The 18688-nt window shown below is 52.2% G+C and overlaps 1 protein-coding gene across 3 annotated transcripts; it reads right to left on the bottom strand.

Annotated features, from left to right (window-relative positions):
* Positions 1–1443: 1443 nt before the first annotated feature.
* Positions 1444–17979, bottom strand: TMEM11 (transmembrane protein 11). Of its 3 annotated transcripts, XM_054458510.2 has the most exons (3): positions 17680–17979; positions 14675–14835; positions 1444–2330 (listed from the first exon to the last, which is right to left on the bottom strand). In XM_054458510.2, the coding sequence occupies exons 1-3, from the start codon at positions 17977–17979 to the stop codon at positions 1814–1816; spliced, it is 978 nt and encodes a 325-aa protein (XP_054314485.1). In that variant the 3' UTR covers positions 1444–1813. The 3 variants fall into 3 exon arrangements, with proteins under 3 accessions (XP_054314485.1, XP_054314486.1, XP_054314488.1); XM_054458511.2 differs by lacking the exon at positions 14675–14835 and having other exon boundaries at positions 17680–17926; XM_054458513.2 differs by lacking the exon at positions 17680–17979 and having other exon boundaries at positions 14544–14835.
* Between the last annotated feature and the right edge of the window lie 709 nt (positions 17980–18688).

The following is an 18688-nucleotide window of genomic DNA, read 5'->3' on the forward strand; positions in this document are numbered from 1 at the left end:
ATTAAATCAAAGTTTCTTAAACTTTTTGTGGACCATGGGTCCCTTTTAAAATCTTTAAAAGGTCTGAATCTCCCCTACAAAAAATGGCCCAGTCACCCCTGGTGAATCCTTCCCATGCACCCTTTCATTACTCTGTGACATCAGGTCTTCCTGATGGAGCCTTTAAAACTAGGTGAGAAACCACTTTGGCTGTCTGTTAAATATCGGCCTGGCCAGGCACGGCAGCTCACGCCTGTAATCCCAACACTTTGGGAGGCCGAGGTGGGCAGATCACTTGAGGCCAGGAGTTAGAGACCAGCCTGGCCAGCACGGCAAAATCCCATCTATACTAAAAATACAAAAAGTATCCAGGTATGGTAGCACAGGGCTATAGTCCCAGCTACTCGGGGCTGAGGCAGGAGAATCACTTGAACTCGGGAGGTGGAGGTTGCAGTGAGCTGAGATCACATCACTGTACTCCATCCTGGGTGACAGAGCAAGACTCTGTCTCAAAAAAAAAAAAAAAAAAAAAAAAAAAGACAAAAAGACTGGCCTTCAGAAGGAGGTGCCATGTGGCTCTTCAGGGATGAATGGGGCTTTAGGAAGGCAGAAGTGAAGACAGGCACCCCAGCCTTTTTGTGGAAGAGATAATTTCCCATTTACCCAAGGCCTTAGAGCAAGCTTGTCCAATCACCAATCAGCAGCCCATGGGCCTCATGCAGCCTACGACGGTTTGAATGTGGCCCAACACAAATTTGTAAACTTTCTTGAAACATTATTTTTTTGATTATTTTTTTTTTTTTTTAGCTCATCAGCTGTCGTTAGTGTATTTTATGTGTGGTCCAAGACAATTCTTTTTCCAATGTGGCACAGGGAAGTCAAGATTGGCCACCCCTGCCTTACAGGAAATGTGGCAGGTGACACAGTCTACCTTTTGGTGTGAGGGAGAAGCACCGGCTTGGCTCCTGTGGAACAGGGAGCACTGAGGCCAGGGGGTGCTCCCAAGATTGCTCCGAGGGCTCTTCTGTCAGCCTAGGGCAATGGGTTAATAAACTCAGGGTCCACAGCAGGAAGAGTTTTGGTGCTTCAAAGAAAACACAGGTGTTCAGATCTCTGAAGAGCGATCCTGGAGCCCAGAGTTCCCCACGTGAACCCAAGTGGAGACCCAAAGGCCTCCAAGCCTCGTCACCTTATCCTACCATGTTCCTGAACAACATAGTGGCAGTGCTGGCCTTCAGAATGATGAGGCCAAGGTGAGCCAGGAGACTGCTCCTGGGCGGGGTTTGGCCCCAGGACTACCTTGGATCTAGGCTTGTTGTCGCTGTAAGTGGTAACACTGGGCCGCAGCTAGGAGCAGGGCAGGGTGGCTACCACAGCACCTGCTCCTTCCACGTGCAAGCCGCCACCCAGGGCAGATGTGCAGCAACAGCTGCGGGCAGTCATGGAAAGAGAGAACAGCGGGAGTTGAAATTCTCATAATTTTAATGGTCAATAGCTTCTGGTGGGCTCTGGATGGTACAGTTAAACAATAGACTTAAAGACCTCCCCCAAAGCACGTCCACACCCCCTCGGCAGCGTCTGCCTCCATCAGCATTCCACTGCCCAGTCGGACTTCCACAGCCTCAGACCCCCTTCTTGGGTTATGGAAATCCACATCTTAGTGTAATGAGCTGAAAAACCCTGGGTACACCCGTGATCTGTTATTTTTTAAAAATAACAAATATTAAGCCAAACACCTTCCCAGGCTCTGCTGCCTCACAGAGTGTGGCGATCTGAATACTCTGTTGTCTCTTGTGGGCCGGGTGGTTTTGCTTCGCTCCCTGTTCTACTGAAATCATACGGCATAGAGTTCGTAAATCTTCTTTACACAGTACACCAGGGCGGCCAGTGCTATCGTGTTGTGCAGTCTCTTTCTGTGCAGGTCGTCCTTCCGGACCAGCACCACCGGGGTGGAGGAGGTGAGTGTGTGCAGAGGCAGGCGCGACAGTTTATAGGCGTCGTACTCCACTTGGTACTTGCAGCAAGGGTCAAACTGCCAGGAGATCCCATAGAGGGTGCAGCAGGCCAGGCTCAGCACACCAGCGGGCAGGGAAATGTAGTGGGAATAATCTAAGGGCAGCGCCAACGGGGTGAAGAGGCAGGCGGTGCCCGCCAGCACGGCCGTCTTGTGCAGGCAGTTGCCCACGGTGATCCAGCGGGCCGTCTCGTCGCCGATGCGAGTGGGCTCAATCACAATGTACTTGTACTGGGCTTCCAGGGCCTGCTCCAGCTCGTACTCAAACTGGTCTTGGGCATTCTCCCCATTGTAGATCTCATGCACAATGTAGCAGTCTGTGGCCGACAAGCTCACCCTTTTGATGGAGGGGGCAGGAAAGGGAGAGAGAGAGAGAGACAGGATGATTAGGCTGAGGAGCACTTAACTGTGTTTCAGCGCTGGGGGAGGTCTGAGCCTGCACTGCGGAGAGCACATCTCACTTAGGTCCTCATCTCCTTTAAATCCCAACACAAGACAATCAGTAAAAAGGATTTTTCCTGAAAACAGTGAAATAAAGCTGGGCGCGGTGGCTCACACCTGTAATCCTAGCACTTTGGGAGGCCGGGGGGCGGATCATGCGGTCAGGAGTTAGAGACCAGCCTGGCCAACATGGTGAAACCCTATCTCTACTAAAGATACAAAAAAAATTAGCCAGGTGTGGTGGCGAGTGCCTATAATCCCTGTAATCTACTCGGGAGGCTGAGGCAGGAGAATCACTTGAACCTGGGAGGCGGAGCTTGCAGTGAGCCGAGATGGTGCCATTGCACTCCAGCCTGGGTGACAGGGCGAGACTCCGTCTCAAACAAAAAAAAAAGATATAAAAAGGCAGGAAAAGGAGTGCCTCGACATTTAAAATGACAAACGCAGGCCTGGTAGTTAACCTAAGGCTGTGGACCAACTGATCTGAGTCAGCAAAGGAGCCTAAAGGGGAAAGAACGATTCGGCACAGAATCACATGAGCACACACGGCAGCACAGGGCCAACAGCCTGAAAGCCGTTCTCAGTTAATCAGGGCAACTGCAAGAGGATTCTTCACTGGAAACCACAGACCTCAGGACAGATAATGCCAAGCCCTTGCCCTCCGCATGGTTCCTAAGTAGTCATCCTGGGCCTGCAGAACAGAGGCAGAAAGGAAGAGCTTTGCCTTGGGCGACTGAAATCCAAACTCCTTTGGCTCTCCTGGAGGCCAGGCTGCACAAGCCCTGGGTGCCCTTCCCGGACCGGCAGCAGCCCCCAGCTCCTCTCCACTGCGGAGGGGAGAAGAGGAGACCCAGGACACTAGCCCACTGCATAGGAAAAGCGACCCTTTCCCTGAATTAGGAAAAGACAACGCTTTGAGAACAGTAGTGGGCTCCAAATTTAGTAAGCAGGAGAGTCAACTGAGGGGCTTCAAAACATCCAGCCCAGCAATGCCACCGATCCTGGCCCTGTAGGCCCAGGCCCCTGCACCATCGGCAGATGCCACTCATTTGCATAAGAAACACTACCACGAAGACCACGAAGGGGCTTTCCCCCTGGGACTGGGGATGCATGTCATGACCCCAACCAGCAGGAGACTAATCCACCACACGGAAGGCTCAGCTCTGCAGCAAGGCCAGACGGCAGCCCGGCTGCAGCCCCAGCAGTGACCGTGGGCCAAGCTGCGGCTTTTCTTGGTTTCAGGCCTCTGCGGTACAAATTTCCCACCCAAAGCAGAATCTTCTTCACCTGTGGCGGGCAGGCCTGAAGACAGGGCTATCCATGCCTTGTCATCTTTCCTTGGCTGGTTTCAGCTGAGACAAATCTTTCTGAATCTCCGCACCGTCACCCCACATCCTACTTTTCCGTTACCTGCTCATCTGCAAGAAGTCTTTATCGGGGCCCTGACAGGGACACTGCTAGACATAGCTCTTGAGGCTGGATCAAGTTTTCCAACTCATGGCTCCCAAGGCCGCGCAGAGCTATGTTCTGTCGTCACATGCCTCAGGGAAAAGCTGCCCCTTCCCTCAGCACACCCTGGTCCCCAGGATGGTGAGACCCATCTGACTGAAGGACACAAGGCTCCAGGGACCTGCTGGTCACTGCTCCCCTGCTGGAGTCCATGCTCTTCCAACTGGGAGGCTCTGGAACACTGTACCAGGCAACACAAGGGTCAATGTGGCCCATCTACCTGAAGCTCCGAATGTGCCTGACAGGAACTAGCTTCCTTTCGTGGCTAACGAGAAGCACAGCCCTCAGTGTGCACAGACGCGAAGATCCCGTCCGCCCAGCCTGTCCTGGCAGGCACACTTGGCTGCGGTGCAGAGGAGAGTCATGGGCAGCTGAGCCACCTGGCCATTGGCCGTAACATGGGAGCGACGAGTGAAGACATTCATAACAAGCCACCCCAGAACCTCAGCCCAGCATGAAGGTAACTCCCTCCAGCCTCCTTCAAAGATGGGAGCAATTCCAAGTGAAGGATGGTGGAAATCGGACTGTTGGGAAACTTCAAGGAAAAAGAACAGGCAATCGTAGTTCTTCCTACTACCGAGACTCCTCCCAGCTCAAAGCTTTCAGCAAACAAATAAGCAAACCTAACAGGCAGGGTTGCATTCTGGTTGGATAAACAACTGGTTAATGATCTCATGTGGCCACATTAAAGATGAAAGTCATTGGTAATGGGCTGACTGTGCCCCCAAGCATGGGGGCCCTAACCCCGCCCCCGGTGGGAACCACTTTCATAAAAGGCACTGGCTTGGACTTGGGCAAATGGAACTCTTTATCCTGAAAAAGTCACTGTAACTAAGCTGGGCTGAGGCAAAGCCTCCAAATTCAATCATAGGCCCTAATTAAACTGCATGCACTGGGGAGAAATCAGTTCCCTGAGGGTGGGACAAGAGCCTCCTAAACATGGGTTGCTGCCAAGCTGCCTGTGACTGTGTGCCAGTGTCGCGGCTGCCTTGCCAGGGATGAACTGATGAGCTGTTACTGTAAGACTGCACGAGCAGCTTATGAAATGGGGAAACGAGGGTTTTCCTTCTAAAGTTCTCGGTGGAGTTTTTCCATTTGGTCTTAGAGGAGAGGTGAGGGAGAGGCCAGCTGTTACTCCCAGGCAGGATTCAACAGTTTTTATTTTTGAGACAGGTTCTTGCTCTGTCACCCAGGCAGGAGTGCAGTGGTGTGATCTCTGCTCATTGCAGCCTCCACCTCCCGGGTTCAAGAGATCCTCCCACCTCTGCCTCCTGAGTAGCTGGGACTACAGGTGTGTGCCACCACGCCTGGCTGCCTGGCTAATTAAAAAAATTTTATTGTATAGATGGAGTTATGCCATGTTGCCCAGGCTGGTCTCGAACTCCTGGGCTCACGTGTTCCGCCCGCCTTGGCCTCCCAAAGTCCTGGGATTAACAGGCATGAGCTACCGCATCCAGCCAGATTCAGCATTTTAGAAGCCACCTACAGCAAACAAGCACGCCCAAAGCAGGGTCTGCACTGGTGCTGGAAGGCTGAAAGCCGAGCAGTGCCCCCATGTGCTCATATGAGAAATGAGTGGCGGCGGCGCAATGGGCTGGCTGTGGCCCTGGGTGTGCGGGGAGGGGCGGGGCCTCCACTCTCAGGTGGGAGCACTCCTGGCCAAGAGAACTCCCTTCTGGTCTCAAGTCCATCAGGCAACAGGAGCAGAGAGGCCAGATAACAAGGTAGGGGTGGAGGGCCAAATCGTGTCCCCATCTTGAGACCGAAATGGAGTTGCTTCCAAGTCAGCTGTGCATCCTACTGACTGTCAAAGCCAGGACAGGAACACCTTGGGGTGGGCACCAGAGGCGGGCTTCCTCCCTCAGGAACACTCAAAGCAAAAGGTAGGTGTCAAGCTGGGGTTACACAATGTTCTCGCCAACACTCAAATCCACCCTAGTGCGGTGCCTTTCTCTGCCCAGCAGGCCAGCGCCATCCTGAATGTAGTGAAAACCACTGTTGGTCCCACAGAGGAAATTCCAGTGGAAACCCCGGCCCTGGAACAGACTGCCCCATCTGGAAACACAGCAGTGGGCAGATCCCACCCCCTCACCCCCACTCCGGCCCCCCTGCAAGCCCAGCTGGCACCCACATCCACCCGGACCCCTCTGCAGGCTCCATCGCTTGCTGGGAAGGATGGGTGGGTGCGTCCATGAGTCCCAACCAGCCTGGAAGCAGCAAGAAGCCAAGGCCCTCCAGGCTCCGTCCCACCTCACTGCTGTTGCCAGGTGTGGCCCGCACCCCCAGCACGGGAGTGAGGAGACCGGGCATCTTCTGCCCTCGGCTGTGGGCAGTCCTGTGAATGACACAGCTGTGAGCAACCACGTGGACATGGGGGCACTCGCCAGCACACATCCTGAGATGGTGGCGTGGGTCTGCCCCCACCCGCCTGTCAAACCATGGCCCCGGCCTCCTGCAGCCTCAGTGTCTTCATATGGGCTGGGCGCTGTTGCTGCCACTGTCTAAGACACCTATCCACAGCAGAAACACAAAGGGCATAAGCCACACACTGCCTTCAAACAAAGGCAGGGTCTTGCACAACGGCGCTGAGGCCAGAGGCTCACCAATTCTGCTTTTAAAGCCAGTTAGGCAAAGGGAATCTCGGTTTCCACTGGGAAAGGACAACACGTGAAGTCTAGGGAAGTGGATTTCTAGGATTCTATAAGGCAACAGACCCTATACGGAGACGGCAAGGTTCAAACCAAAACACACACAGATGCACACAAAGCTGCAGGATCCCTCTGTTGGAGTTCACCTGGCCACGACCAGGCAGTCAGCACTCCAACTTCCCGGTACGCTGGTGGGAGTGAAGTGCTGTCAGTGCAGACACAGGTTTTTTAGCTGTTGCTGCTGGGCCCCTGGGTTCAGGTCTGCACTGCTGACAGGGACTGCTGGACTTCTCATACTTCAGAAACTCGTGGCCTTGACCAGGTGCGGTGGCTCACGCCTGTAATCCCAGCACTTTGGGAGGCAAAGGTGTGCAGATCACTTGATGTCAGGAGTTCGAGACCAGCCTGGCCAACATGGTGAAACTATCTTTACCAAAAATTAGCCAGGCGCGGTGCTGCGCACCTGTAATTCCAGCTACTCAGGAGGCTGAGGCACAAGAACTGCTTGAACCTGGGAGGCAGAGGTTGCAGTGAGCCAAGATTGTGCCACTGCACTCCAGCCTGAGTGACAGAAAGAAAAAAAAAAAGAAAAAAGAAACTGCCGAGTACTCCCAGGAGACAGCCACATCCAGCCAGCTCCTGACCACCCAGCAGCCACCCGTATATGGCTTGCTTCTGCTTGTGGGTCAAACAAAACCTAATGAAGGAAAGAACCCAGTCAGAAGATCGTCTCAAACCACTGCAGAGCATCACCAGCTGCCCCGCAACTGGTAAGGCCATGGGCCTTAGGACCTGGCTGACCTGAACCCTGGTGCATGGGAGATTTTTTTTTTCCTTTTCCTTTTTTTTTTTTTTAATTATATGGACTTTTTTTTTTTTTTTTTTTAGAGTAAGAGCTAGTTGGAATCTTTTGAGCCCTGGGCTTCCTAAGGGACTGTATTTTTGCTTTTCATTGCAGGTGTGAAATGACCAGTAAGAGAGCAATTAATAGAGTCTATGTTTAAAAAAAAAAAAGAAAGAAAAAGAAAGAAGTGGCCAGGTGCGGTGGCTCATCCCTGTAATCCTAGCACTTTGGAAGGCCAAGGCGGGCGGATCACCTGAGGTCAGGAGTTTGAGACCAGCCTGGCTAACACGGTGAAACCCTGTCTCTGCTACAAATACAAAAATTAGCCAGGTTTGGTGGCCCGTGCCTGTGATCCCAGCTACTTGGGAGCCTGAGGCAGAAGAATTGCTTGCATGCAGGAGGCGGAGGTTGCAGTGAGCTGAGATCACGCCATTGCACTCCAGCCTGGGCAACGAGTAAAACTCCATCTCAGAAAAAAAAAAAAAAGAAAGAGAAAAAGGTAGCAGCAGTAACAGCAAAGTCTCCAAGTGAAAGCAAGTTCAGGGGAAAAGGCAGGGTTCAGAAGAGTGTTTACAGTATGCTATCTGTAGTGTATTTTTAAAAGTCTCTATTTGCTTTTCTATGCACAGAACATTTCTGAAAGGATACACAAAGACCCGATTTTTATGACTGGTCACTAGGGAGGGAACTGAGGGGCCAGGAAAGAAAAGGAAGGGAGGCTCTTTCTAGTAAATGACTTTTGATCCTTTTGAATCTGGCATGATTTCTGGTACTTAAAGATCACTGTTGGAAGTGGGTCTTAACATATGGAAGAAAAAAAGTAAAAGGATCAGTGTCACGATCCTAAACACACCATGCCAGCAACTGAGGGAACTTTGGATTCTCTGAGCCTTTACTGCTGGGAGCAGGGGTCAGCTCGTTCCAGCACCTCAGGGGGACTGCTGCAGACACTGAATGGGACCGCCCTCTGCTGCCTCAGGATAGCTTGCAGGCACTTGTAAAGTGGGCGTCTTGAACTTCCTCCCTCAGCCTTCAACCAGAGTCAGCCTTCAGGCCCTCATCTCCCGCTTTTGAGCCCAACTCAATCAGCTCTCGCAGTCAGCAAAGGAATCCCCTGGCAACACTAGCATTCCAGTTAAAAGGCGGCCACAGTGAAAACTCAGCAGGGCAACTCCATGGCCCCTCTGGGATGTGGGCAGCCTGTGCCTGTCCCAGCAGCCAGTCTGGAGGCGTCTCCCCAAAAGGCAAGAGCTGCACAAGAAGGTTCAGAGCAGGACTGTTCGGTGAGAGCAAAAGATGACAGGAGCAGGGAGAGCAGAATCGCACCTCCTCCGTGAGTGACGTGAATCAGTTCTAGTGGCCTGAGCCAGGGATACAACTCTCACACATTCTAAGGCGGCAGAGCTCAGGGACGTGCCACTGAAAGCCAACTATAAGGACAGCAAGGGTGCTGTGGTGCACTCGGGGCACAGGAAGGATGCTGTGGTGCACTCGGGGCACAGGAAGGGTGCTGTGGTGCACTCGGGGCACAGGAAGGGTGCTGTGGTGCACTCGGGGCACAGGGTCTCCGCCGCAGGAGGCAGGCCAGGTTAACACTAGTTCTCTATCGCGCTGGGTGGGGAGCACACACGTCTATCACTCTGCCTTTTTTAAGTTGTGGTAAAATACACATAAAACATACCACCGGAAGCACTTTTAAGCGTACAGTTCAGTGGCACTAGGCACATGCACACTGATGTACAACCATCACCACCATCTACCTCCAGGATTCCTTTACCTTCCCAAACTGAAACTCTATCCACAAAATGATCCCCCCATTCCCCACCAACCCCAAGCCCCTGCAAACTACCATTCTACTTTCTACCCCAATGAATCTGACTATACAAGTACTTCATACAAGTGGGATCATATATAGTATATGTCCTTTTGTGTCTGGCTTATTCCACAGAGCATAATTAGTCTTCAAGGTTCATCCATATTGTAGCATGTATCCGAATTTTCTTCCTTTTTAAGGCTCAATAATGCTCCACCGTATGCATAAACCACATTTTGTTAATCCATTCATCTGTGATGGACACTTCGGTTTCCACCACTGGCTATTGTGAATAATGCTGCTATGAACATGTGTGCACAAACATTTCTTTGAGTCCCTGCTTTTTTTTGGGGGGGGGTATATATACCCAGAAGTGGAACTGCTGGATCATATAGCAGTTCAATTTTTTAGTTTTTTTGAGGAATCTCCATACTGTTTTCCAGAGCAGCTGCACCATTGTACATTCCCACCAGCAGCGCACGGGGGTTCCCATTTCTCCATATCCTCACCAACACTTGTTATTTTCCGTTTTCTTTCTTTTGAGACAGTCTCGCTCCATCGCCCAGGCTGGAGTGCAATGGCGCTATCTCGACTCACTGCAACCTCCGCCTCCCGGGCTTAAGCGAGTCTCCTGCCTCAGCCTCCCAAATAGCTGGGACTACAGACATGTGCTGCCATGCCCAGCTAATTTTTGTATTTTTAGTAGAGATGGGGTTTTCACCATGTTGGCCAGGCTGGTCTCGAACTCCTAAGTGATCTGCCAGCCTCGGCTTCCCAAAGCACTGGGATTACAGGTAAGAGCTACTGTACCTGGCCTCATTTTCTTTATTTTTATTTGTTTATTTATTTTGTGGAGATGGAGTTTCACTCTTGTCACCCAGACTGGAGTGCAGTGGCACAATCTTGGAGCACTGCAACCTCCACCTCCGGGGTTCAAGCGATTCTCTTGCCTCAGCCTCCCAAGTAGCTGGGATTACAGGCACGTGCCACGATGCCTGGCTAACTTTGTATTTTTAGTAGAGACAGAGTTTCTCTATGTTGGCCAGGTTAGTCTCGAACTCCTGATCTCAGGTGATCCCAAAGTGCTGGAATTACAGGCATGAGCCACCTTGCCTGGCCTGATTTGTATTTTTTAATGGCGGCTTTACTGAGATGGAATTCACAGCTTTACTGAGATAGAATTCACAGAGCAACTCCCCCATCGGAGGTGAACGATGAGGTGGCTTTCCCAAAGTTGTGCAACCAATAGCACAACTGATCCTGGTGCATTTTCATCATCTCAGAAAGAAACCCTGTACCAATTAGTGGTCCCTTCACATCTCCCCAGCCCTTCCCAGCCCTCCACAACCACCAGTCAGCTTCCCGACTCTCTGGATATGCCAATTCTGGGCATTTCATTTAAGTGGAATCCTGTAACATGGTCTTCAACAACTGGCTTCTTTCATTTTGCATTATGTTTTTAAGGGCCATCATGCTGTGGTATGTTTATTACTTTTCACATATTGTAAATATAACTTTTGATGTGTTTAACACATAACTTAAAAAAATCTAAGACAAGGCTGGGCATGGTGGCTCACGCCTATAATCCCAGCACTTTGGGAGGCTGAGGCGGGCAGATCACCTGAGGTCAGGACTTCAAGACTACGCTGGCCAATGTGGTGAAACTGTGTCCCTACTAAAAATACAAAAATTAGCTGGGCGTGGTGGCACATGCCTGTGGTCCCAGCTACTTGAGAGACTGAGGCAGGAGAATCGCTTGAACCCTGGAGGCAGAAGCTGCAGTAAGCCGAGACTGCACCACTGCACTCCAGCCTGCGTGACAAAGCGAGAGTCCGTCTCAATAATATAATTTTAAAAACCCCTAAGGCAAGATATACAAGACAAAGTATCAAAGGTGCTATACATGAAAATAGATCAGGCTAAGCGCGGTGGCTCACGCCTGTAATCCCAGCACTTTGGGAGGCCAAGGCGGGCGGATCACCTAAGGTCAGGAGTTTGAGACCAGCCTGGCCAACATGGTGAAACCCTGTCTCTACTAAAAATACAAAAATTAGCTGGACGTGGTGACAGGCGCCTGTAATCCCAGCTACTCCGGAGGCTGAGGCAGGAGAATCGCTTGAACCTAGGAGGTAGAGGTTGCAGTGAGCCAAGATCACGCCATTGCACTCCAGCCAGGGGGACAAGAGCGAGACATCATCTCAAAAGAGAAAAGAAAATAGATCAACAGTGGTTTTCTTTGGACGGTGGCCTAATAGGTGACTTGTCAATTTCTTCGTGCTTTTCTATATTTAAAAAAAAAAAAAGCGTTTCTTTTTTTTTTTTTTTGAGACAGAGTCTCGCTCTGTCGCCCAGGCTCAAGTGCAGTGGTGTGATCTCAGCTCACTGCAAGCTCCGCCTCCCGGGTTCATGCCATTCTCTTGCCTCAGCCTCCAGAGTAGCTGGGACTACAGGCATCCGCCACCACACCCGGCTAATTTTTTGTATTTTTAGTAGAGACGGGGTTTCACTGTGTTAGTGAGGATGGTCTCAATCTCCTGACCTCGTGATCCGCCTACCTCAGCCTCCCAAAGTGTTGGGATTACAGGCGTGAGCCACCGCGCCCGGCCAAAGTGTTTCTTTTATAATGGGGAAAATAATTATAAACTTATTCTTAAAAAGATAAATTCTGTTCAACCCTATATCCCTTGAGGTAAAGGGACCAGATACCCGTGGGAGGGCCTCCTTCCACTGCCAAGAAGAGCGGGAGGTGGCTCACTTCCTGTTCCAGAACCTTCTCGGTGTCCATGAAAGGCAGAAGTCTGGACGCGGGCAGCTTCTCATGGCTGAGGTGTCATGCTGGTGTGTACCCGTAGTCCTGCCCAAAAAGAGGAGGACAGTTCCAGCTCCCTGTTTCCCTTGAACAAACACTGGCTAAGCTGCCAGGCCAGCCACCATCACCTTCCCGGTTCTGAGAGACCCAGCAGAGGCAAATCTGAGTGGAAGCATCCACATTAGGCCCCTTCCTGGAGTGGGGCCCAGGCTCACAGGCGGGCCTGAAGCTCCATGAGGGCAGAGGCTGCATTTTCATTGTAGTTTCCCCAGCACTGGGCCTGAATGTAACAGGTTCCCAAAAGACACAGGTTGGAGGGACATTTGTAATGATTACAGGCATGGGCCACAGGAGTGACAGCAGGAGAAAAACAGTTATGGTTATTAAGAGAACTGGTAGTGGAAAAAGTCAAATAACAATTATGGTTATTAAGAGAACTGGTACCAGAAAAACGTCAACCCATCCGTGAAGTTGCTTTTCACTTAGTGAAAGGGTCACTTGATCACCTATGATACAGGAGGTGCTGGGCTGGACCTCTACCCGCTTCTGCCTAATTAAGCCCTGCTTCTTTGGGACCCACAGAAAGCAGAGGACTGAAGCAGTGAAAGCCCGTGCCCCAGACTCAAAGGCACGGGCATGCGCCCCCACGGCCTGAGGTCGGCTCCCACAGGCCAAGGAACTTTCACAGCCCTTTCGTCTGCTTCAGAGGACACTTTCCTATTCTGCGCACTGGTAACCGAGCAATCCTTCTATCTGGGGAGCAGGAACATGGCGCACCGAGTGTGGGAGTCGAGAGGGTGGATTCAAGTTCCCTCTCGGCTGCCTACTGGCTTTGTGTCCTAGGGCAAAACACCCGGCCCCTCTGAGCCAGTTTCCCTTGTTGTCAAACGGGGCCAGAGGCCCTGGCTCTCCCAGAGGACTGCAGTGAAGACGGGAACAGTCGCCAAGCACTGCCCCTCTGCCTAAGGCACATGTGGCTGTTGAAATTTAAATTAATTAAAATTAGACATCTTAAAAAATTCAGTTCCTGGCCGGGCACAGTGGCTCACACCTGTAATCCCAGCACTTTGGGAGGCCAGGGCGGGTGGATTCCTTGAGCCCTCAAATTTTTAAGACCAGCCCAGACAACATGGTGAAAACCCCACCTCTACAAAAAATACAAAAATGAGCTGGGCGTGGTGGTACATGCCTGTGGTCCCAGCTACTCGGGAAGCTGGGGTGGGAGGATGGTTTGAGCCAGGGAGACGGAGGTTGCAGAGATCCGAGATCACACCACTGCACTCCAGCCTGGGTGACAGAGCCAGACCTGTCTCATAAAATAAATAAATAAATGAAACCTCAGCTCCTCAGAGCCACACGTGGCTAATGGCTGCCCTAATGGACTGCAGGGACACGCCAGGAGTCTGTCATGCCAGAAACTCCCACTGGACAGCCCTGCTCTGAAGAACTGCTATGACTACTACATGGCTGTCAGCTTTTCCTGAGAACTGTGCCCATAAAGTGGCTGCTGGCACCAGGGCGGAACACCGTGGCAGTCAGGAGGTTCCCGGGTGCGCTCGGTCATGGAGCGCTGCCCAACTCCACCCCCCGCACCTCGCTCATTGAAGACCAGGTGCACACTGACAAGCCGGGGCAGAGGAGCCACCTCCCCACCTCTGTGGACCCAGGCGCAGCCCTCCCCTCTTCAGAAAGGGGAGCCTTCCCTGGAACATGACCTAAAGGACTGAACCACTGAGGCACAAATTAATCCACTTGGATGGAATCCAGGCTGCTCGAGTGAACCAAGGAAAACAGAAATTCTTGAAAACTTGAAGGCACATCAATGCGGAAGAGGATGAACCCCATCCTTACCTACAAATCCAACTTCTGCGGCCAGAACATGTGGCTCTGCCTTTGTTAAGCAGCTGAGCAGAACCCCACAACCAGTGGCTAAACCCCCACACACTTGGGTGCAGATCCCGTATCTGTTCATCTCATCCCAGCTAGAAGGAAACAAAAACTCCCGCCACACACAAAAGCGAGCATGGGAGTCTTTCAAGAGAGATTAAATACTCCCAGACCCTGAGAGTCTAAAAGGGAAGGATCAGATCAGAAAGGGAAGCTGTCACCCCGGGACCATCACCCAACCTGCCCCCGGGGCCTGTGCTCCATCTGCTCACTGGATGAACCTGTAAGGGCCACCTGGGACCAGGCACACCTGAGTTCACAAAGAAGAGGCCAGGTCCTGGGGAATAAAGCATGGCAAGGAAAGCCATGGAAGTCAGCCCAGGGAACTGGCTGCCTATAAAACGCTGGAGCAGATGGCCGCACAAGGCAGAGGAGGGGCAGGCCACAGCAAATAACTGCGCCCTAAACCTCAACCTTCAGCCCCGTGCATCTGGCCCTCTGCACACCCCACGTTGCCTCATATCATGCTCAGAAGCAGATCAAGTACATCTTCACGTGATTATAAAAACAGGAACTCAAGAGCACACAGCTATACTCACATTCCAACAATCACGGAGGGCTGAGGGAGGTTCAGGGGCCCTGAGAGAGTGAAGCCGAGCAGCCCAAGTAAGACAGGCGGGGCTGTCTGTGAGCTGGTCCGGGCTGGCACACGGTGGCAGAACACAGATACCTGCACTGCGCTTTCCTAGATGGGCAAGTGTGTCTCAAAGACGCCGACAGGACAAGTGGCAATCTGTTTGATGTGCTCGTTGCCAGTGTGCTGAATTTTGGACAAGAATTCAGGTTACAGCTCAGAGTCTGATGTTCTTCATTACAAACACTCTTGGTTCCCTAGATTTAATGGAGTGGAGAGAAAAATCAACATGCAAGCACTACCATTTTGCTATTTCCACCCCTCCTATTTTAGTTGAAACCAGCACTGTCCATATCATAACTTTCTGCAGTGATGGAAATGTCCTCCACCTATGTTGTCCAATATGATAGCCACGAGCCACAAGTGGCTATTGAGCACTTGAAATGTGGCTAGTGAGACTGAGGAGCTGAAGTCTTAATTTTATTTAATTTTAATGAATTTAAATATAATTGCCACATGTGGCTGGTGACTACTGAACTGCTGTGTTAATTCAGCACTAATTCTAGAGCTGTGGTTCTAGACTCAACAAGGTAAAGCAAGAACCCACACGCTACACGTGATAAACTGGACCATCCAGCACACAGCGCCGGCAGTAATACTGCAGGCAATCTGGCGCTGGGTGGGACCTTTAAGTATAATGCATGCTTCAGAGTTGGTAGCAGCTGGCAAATCTGGCAAGTTTGCCCAAAGTGTCGCTCTGTTCTAGCCCCTTCCCCAAACCAGATAATGTTTCCCTCAGCTTCAGCAAAAGCAGATGCTAACCAGGTGTGAGCAGCAACGGGAGAGAGCACTCATATAACATGGAGCTGAGATTTGAGTCACCACAAATGTGACATGGAACAAAGTCATTTTAGAGAGCCATAAACAGCCTACTTCAGCCATAAGAGCCAATAATACACTCAGATCTCATAATCTAGAGTGCTGGGCCATCAGCTAATCCGCCCTGCCCCACCTGAACAGTCATCACCAACTGAGCAGGAATGGAGGGATGCCCAGAAGTCAGCTCGCTAGCCCCACAGCGGGTTATGTTTCCATCCCCTGCTCAGCATGGGAAGAGCTTAGGAAAGCTGGGCGCGGGGAAATGACTCTTCCAACAGAACCTGGCTAGGGGTTTACAGCAAAAGCAAACAGAGAGGTAGTCTCCACCCATACCACGTTATCTAGGAGAGTAGATGGTGACATCCAAACTACAAAACCAAATGCCACATTCCTGCTGACACACAACATCTGCGTGTGTGAGTAGAGCCTTCAGTTCCAGGCCAAAGGCGCAACCTGAACACCTACAGAGACCAAGCAGGTAAATGCATTGAGTCAAGCTGACAGGTGATTTGAGTCAAGCTGTCAGGTGAGGAACCAAGAACTGGAACCAAGCACTTGTTCTTACCAAAAAGAGCCAGGCACTACCCAGCTTTTCAGGGAGCGTTTTATATGAAATCTGCTGGCAACTAATTTAAATTCTCTTAAAAACTGTTGAGGTTCAACAGTCAAGGACTGGATCCAGCCTATGCACTGCTAATTTACAGACTCCATTTTGAATAAACACTTGTCTCAAGCCAAAGCAAAAACAATTCTCAGCATCTATTTTCTTACATCAATAAAAGCTTAACCTGTGCTGGCAAGGCTCCTGTTCCCTGCCTTAGGCATCCCTATTCGGCTCTTTTCAGTTGCTTTTCGTCCAACAAGAGGGCGTACGTTTCTAATACTTTGTTTTCTAAACAGGTTATTTCCTATTACTGTTTGCGTTGAATATCTTGAAAATGTTTGCTAGTTTTTAAAAGCATCTGAAAACCATTGAGGTAACTTATTTAAATGGTCCAATCTAAGAAATACCAGGCGGGAGTTAGAAAAACAAAAGTGTGTTTACCACTGCTTTTCCAAGGAAGAGGAAATGCAGAACGGGCAACGTTGGATAACTGGGCTAAAGAATAAAGTGCAAGCAAGCTAAAGGATTCTATCACAACTGCCAAACAGGAAGAATCTTCCCAGCTGGGAAAGCCATCTGCAAGTAATAGCAATGAACACCGGATGGAATCAGACACAGAAAAGGAATAATGCAGAGTAGTTGAGAGGAAGATAACTTTTCTGTTAGACAATCCTCACCAAAAAGACGGGTGGGGGGAAGAACCAGCAAAACCAAAACTTTCCTTTTTTGCTGACCGCTGCTATAACAATCAAGCTTTAGCGGATAGTTAATCCAGGTGGCTCCACCAATACATCCTCTCCCAAATTTCTAGTGGCTGAACAGCTTCTAGTGGTTTCCACTAGCTGAAACTGCTTCCCAGACGCAAAAACTGCAACTTAAACATGAAACACGGAAACTACTCCAATCTCATCTTCTAGAAATCAGTTATTCAAATGGAGGTCCCTGTTGGAAGAAACACGCTCCTAGCTCCCTACCCACACACCATTCATTAGGAAAGGTCACTTTAAAGGACTTCTACGGCAGGAGCGCTTGCACAGAACCATCCAAAAGTCTCCAGAATCGCCCCTCAAGGAAGTGGCCGGCTCTGGGCCCGGAAGAGACACATCTGGCGGGAGCTAAAGCTCCCTGGTAAACGTGCAGATCAAACTACCCCTGCCGCGGCCGTTCTGCTCTGTGAAGGCTTCCCCTTCTTTCTCTCTCCCGGGGCCCTGCCTTCCTCGACACGTCTGGGGCCGCGGCCGAGATGGCCACGCGCGTGGCCAGGCGGGAAGGGTGCTTCGGCAGCCGATCGGCCCGCGGGCAGCTAGGCGGGTCCCTGAGGCCTGCGCTGGGCGCCAGTTCCTCTCAGCACGGCCCGGCCTCGGGCCCCGCCCCGCATGGCCGCTGCCTACCTTACTCAGCCCGCTGACGCCCCTTCCCCTAAGCTCTCCGCCGAGGCCTTCGACCTCGCTCCCACCCGGATCCCGGATCCTCCGGAACTGGAACCCCGTATGCCCGGCGAGGGTGGGGGAGCCCGGGGAAACCAGGGAAGGAAGGCTGCTGCAGCCCCCGGAGGCCGCGCTGGACTCTCCGGCCCCTGAGCCGCCTGCACTGGGGGCAACAAGCCCTTGGATCTCACCTCTCTCGGGCGCTGCCGCCACTGCTGCCCGGGCCAAGACGCCTCCTTCCCCAAGCGGCCATCTTGGAGACACTCTGCTTGCCAACGTCTCGCGCCAAGGCGACATCGGGAGAGCAGGCGGGCCGACGGGAAGTGTAGTCCGGCCCGCGGTCCGGGGCCGCTCGGCAGGCGGAAGCCAGGCCTGGCGGAACTACCGCGCCCACAAGGCAGCGCGCCGGAAGCCCCGCCCCCGGGGTCGCCGGGGCCCGTAGTCCTTCTGCGAGGGCGCGAGGACCCTAGGAGCAGTCCTGGTTTGGGCATTTCTGAAGAAACTGAGTTCCCGGCGTTCGCAGCCTGGGAGTTACAGGCGCCCACCCACCGGTAGGTCCTTGGGTTTCGAGAGCCAGTAGCTGAAGGAGAGAGGAGAGGCAAGTGCCTACAACTCCCAGAGCACCGCGCGGAGGCGCCCGGCCCCGCCGTCCTGGCCCGCCAGGCCGCGTCTCCCGCTGGGGGCCGCCGAGCTGTCTGCGGGCCACTAGCTCCCGGCCCCTCCGCGTCGCCCCGCCTGCCCTTCACAGCCTTGGCCCATAAGGTCACCGAGGGGCGGGAGGCGCCGCCCGGGCCCTCCTTGGAGGCAGGCGCTGCTCTCGCACCATCCTCCCCCCAGTTCTCTTAGACTCCGGGGTACTTTGGAGGCCGAGACAGACACGGTGTCCCTGCTGCCACCGAGGTCCCTGCTTGCAGGTGCAGGCTGTTAGAGGAGAGGGTCTGAAAACAAGGAAGGGGAATAGCTGTATGATAACTGCTTGAAGGAGAGACGCCCAGCGACAGCGACAGCTTTGTTTTAGACAGGGCCTCCAGGCCTCTTAGACTCAGTCCCTTCCACGCACCCACGCACCCACTCCTGCCCTGGCCGCTGCGACGGCATAATCTCGGGATCTTTGAAGGCAGATGTGGGGCTAAACCATCCCACCTGACGGGAACCCTGCCACAGGACCCGACATATCCCTGTCTGGACACTGCTGTAACG

The sequence above is a fragment of the Pongo pygmaeus genome, chromosome 19 (assembly GCF_028885625.2).
Source record: "Pongo pygmaeus isolate AG05252 chromosome 19, NHGRI_mPonPyg2-v2.0_pri, whole genome shotgun sequence".
NCBI classification, from domain to species: Eukaryota; Metazoa; Chordata; class Mammalia; order Primates; family Hominidae; genus Pongo; species Pongo pygmaeus.

Coding starts and splice junctions, on each gene's coding strand:
- TMEM11 (XM_054458510.2), bottom strand. CDS start 17,979: ATGCCCAAACCAGGACTGCTCCTAGGGTCCTCGCGCCCTCGCAGAAGG. Junction 14,836..17,679: donor GGCGGCAGCGCCCGAGAGAG/GTGAGATCCAAG, acceptor CATTAAATCTAG/GGAACCAAGAGTGTTTGTAA. Junction 2,331..14,674: donor TCTAGGAAAGCGCAGTGCAG/GTATCTGTGTTC, acceptor CTCCATCAAAAG/GGTGAGCTTGTCGGCCACAG.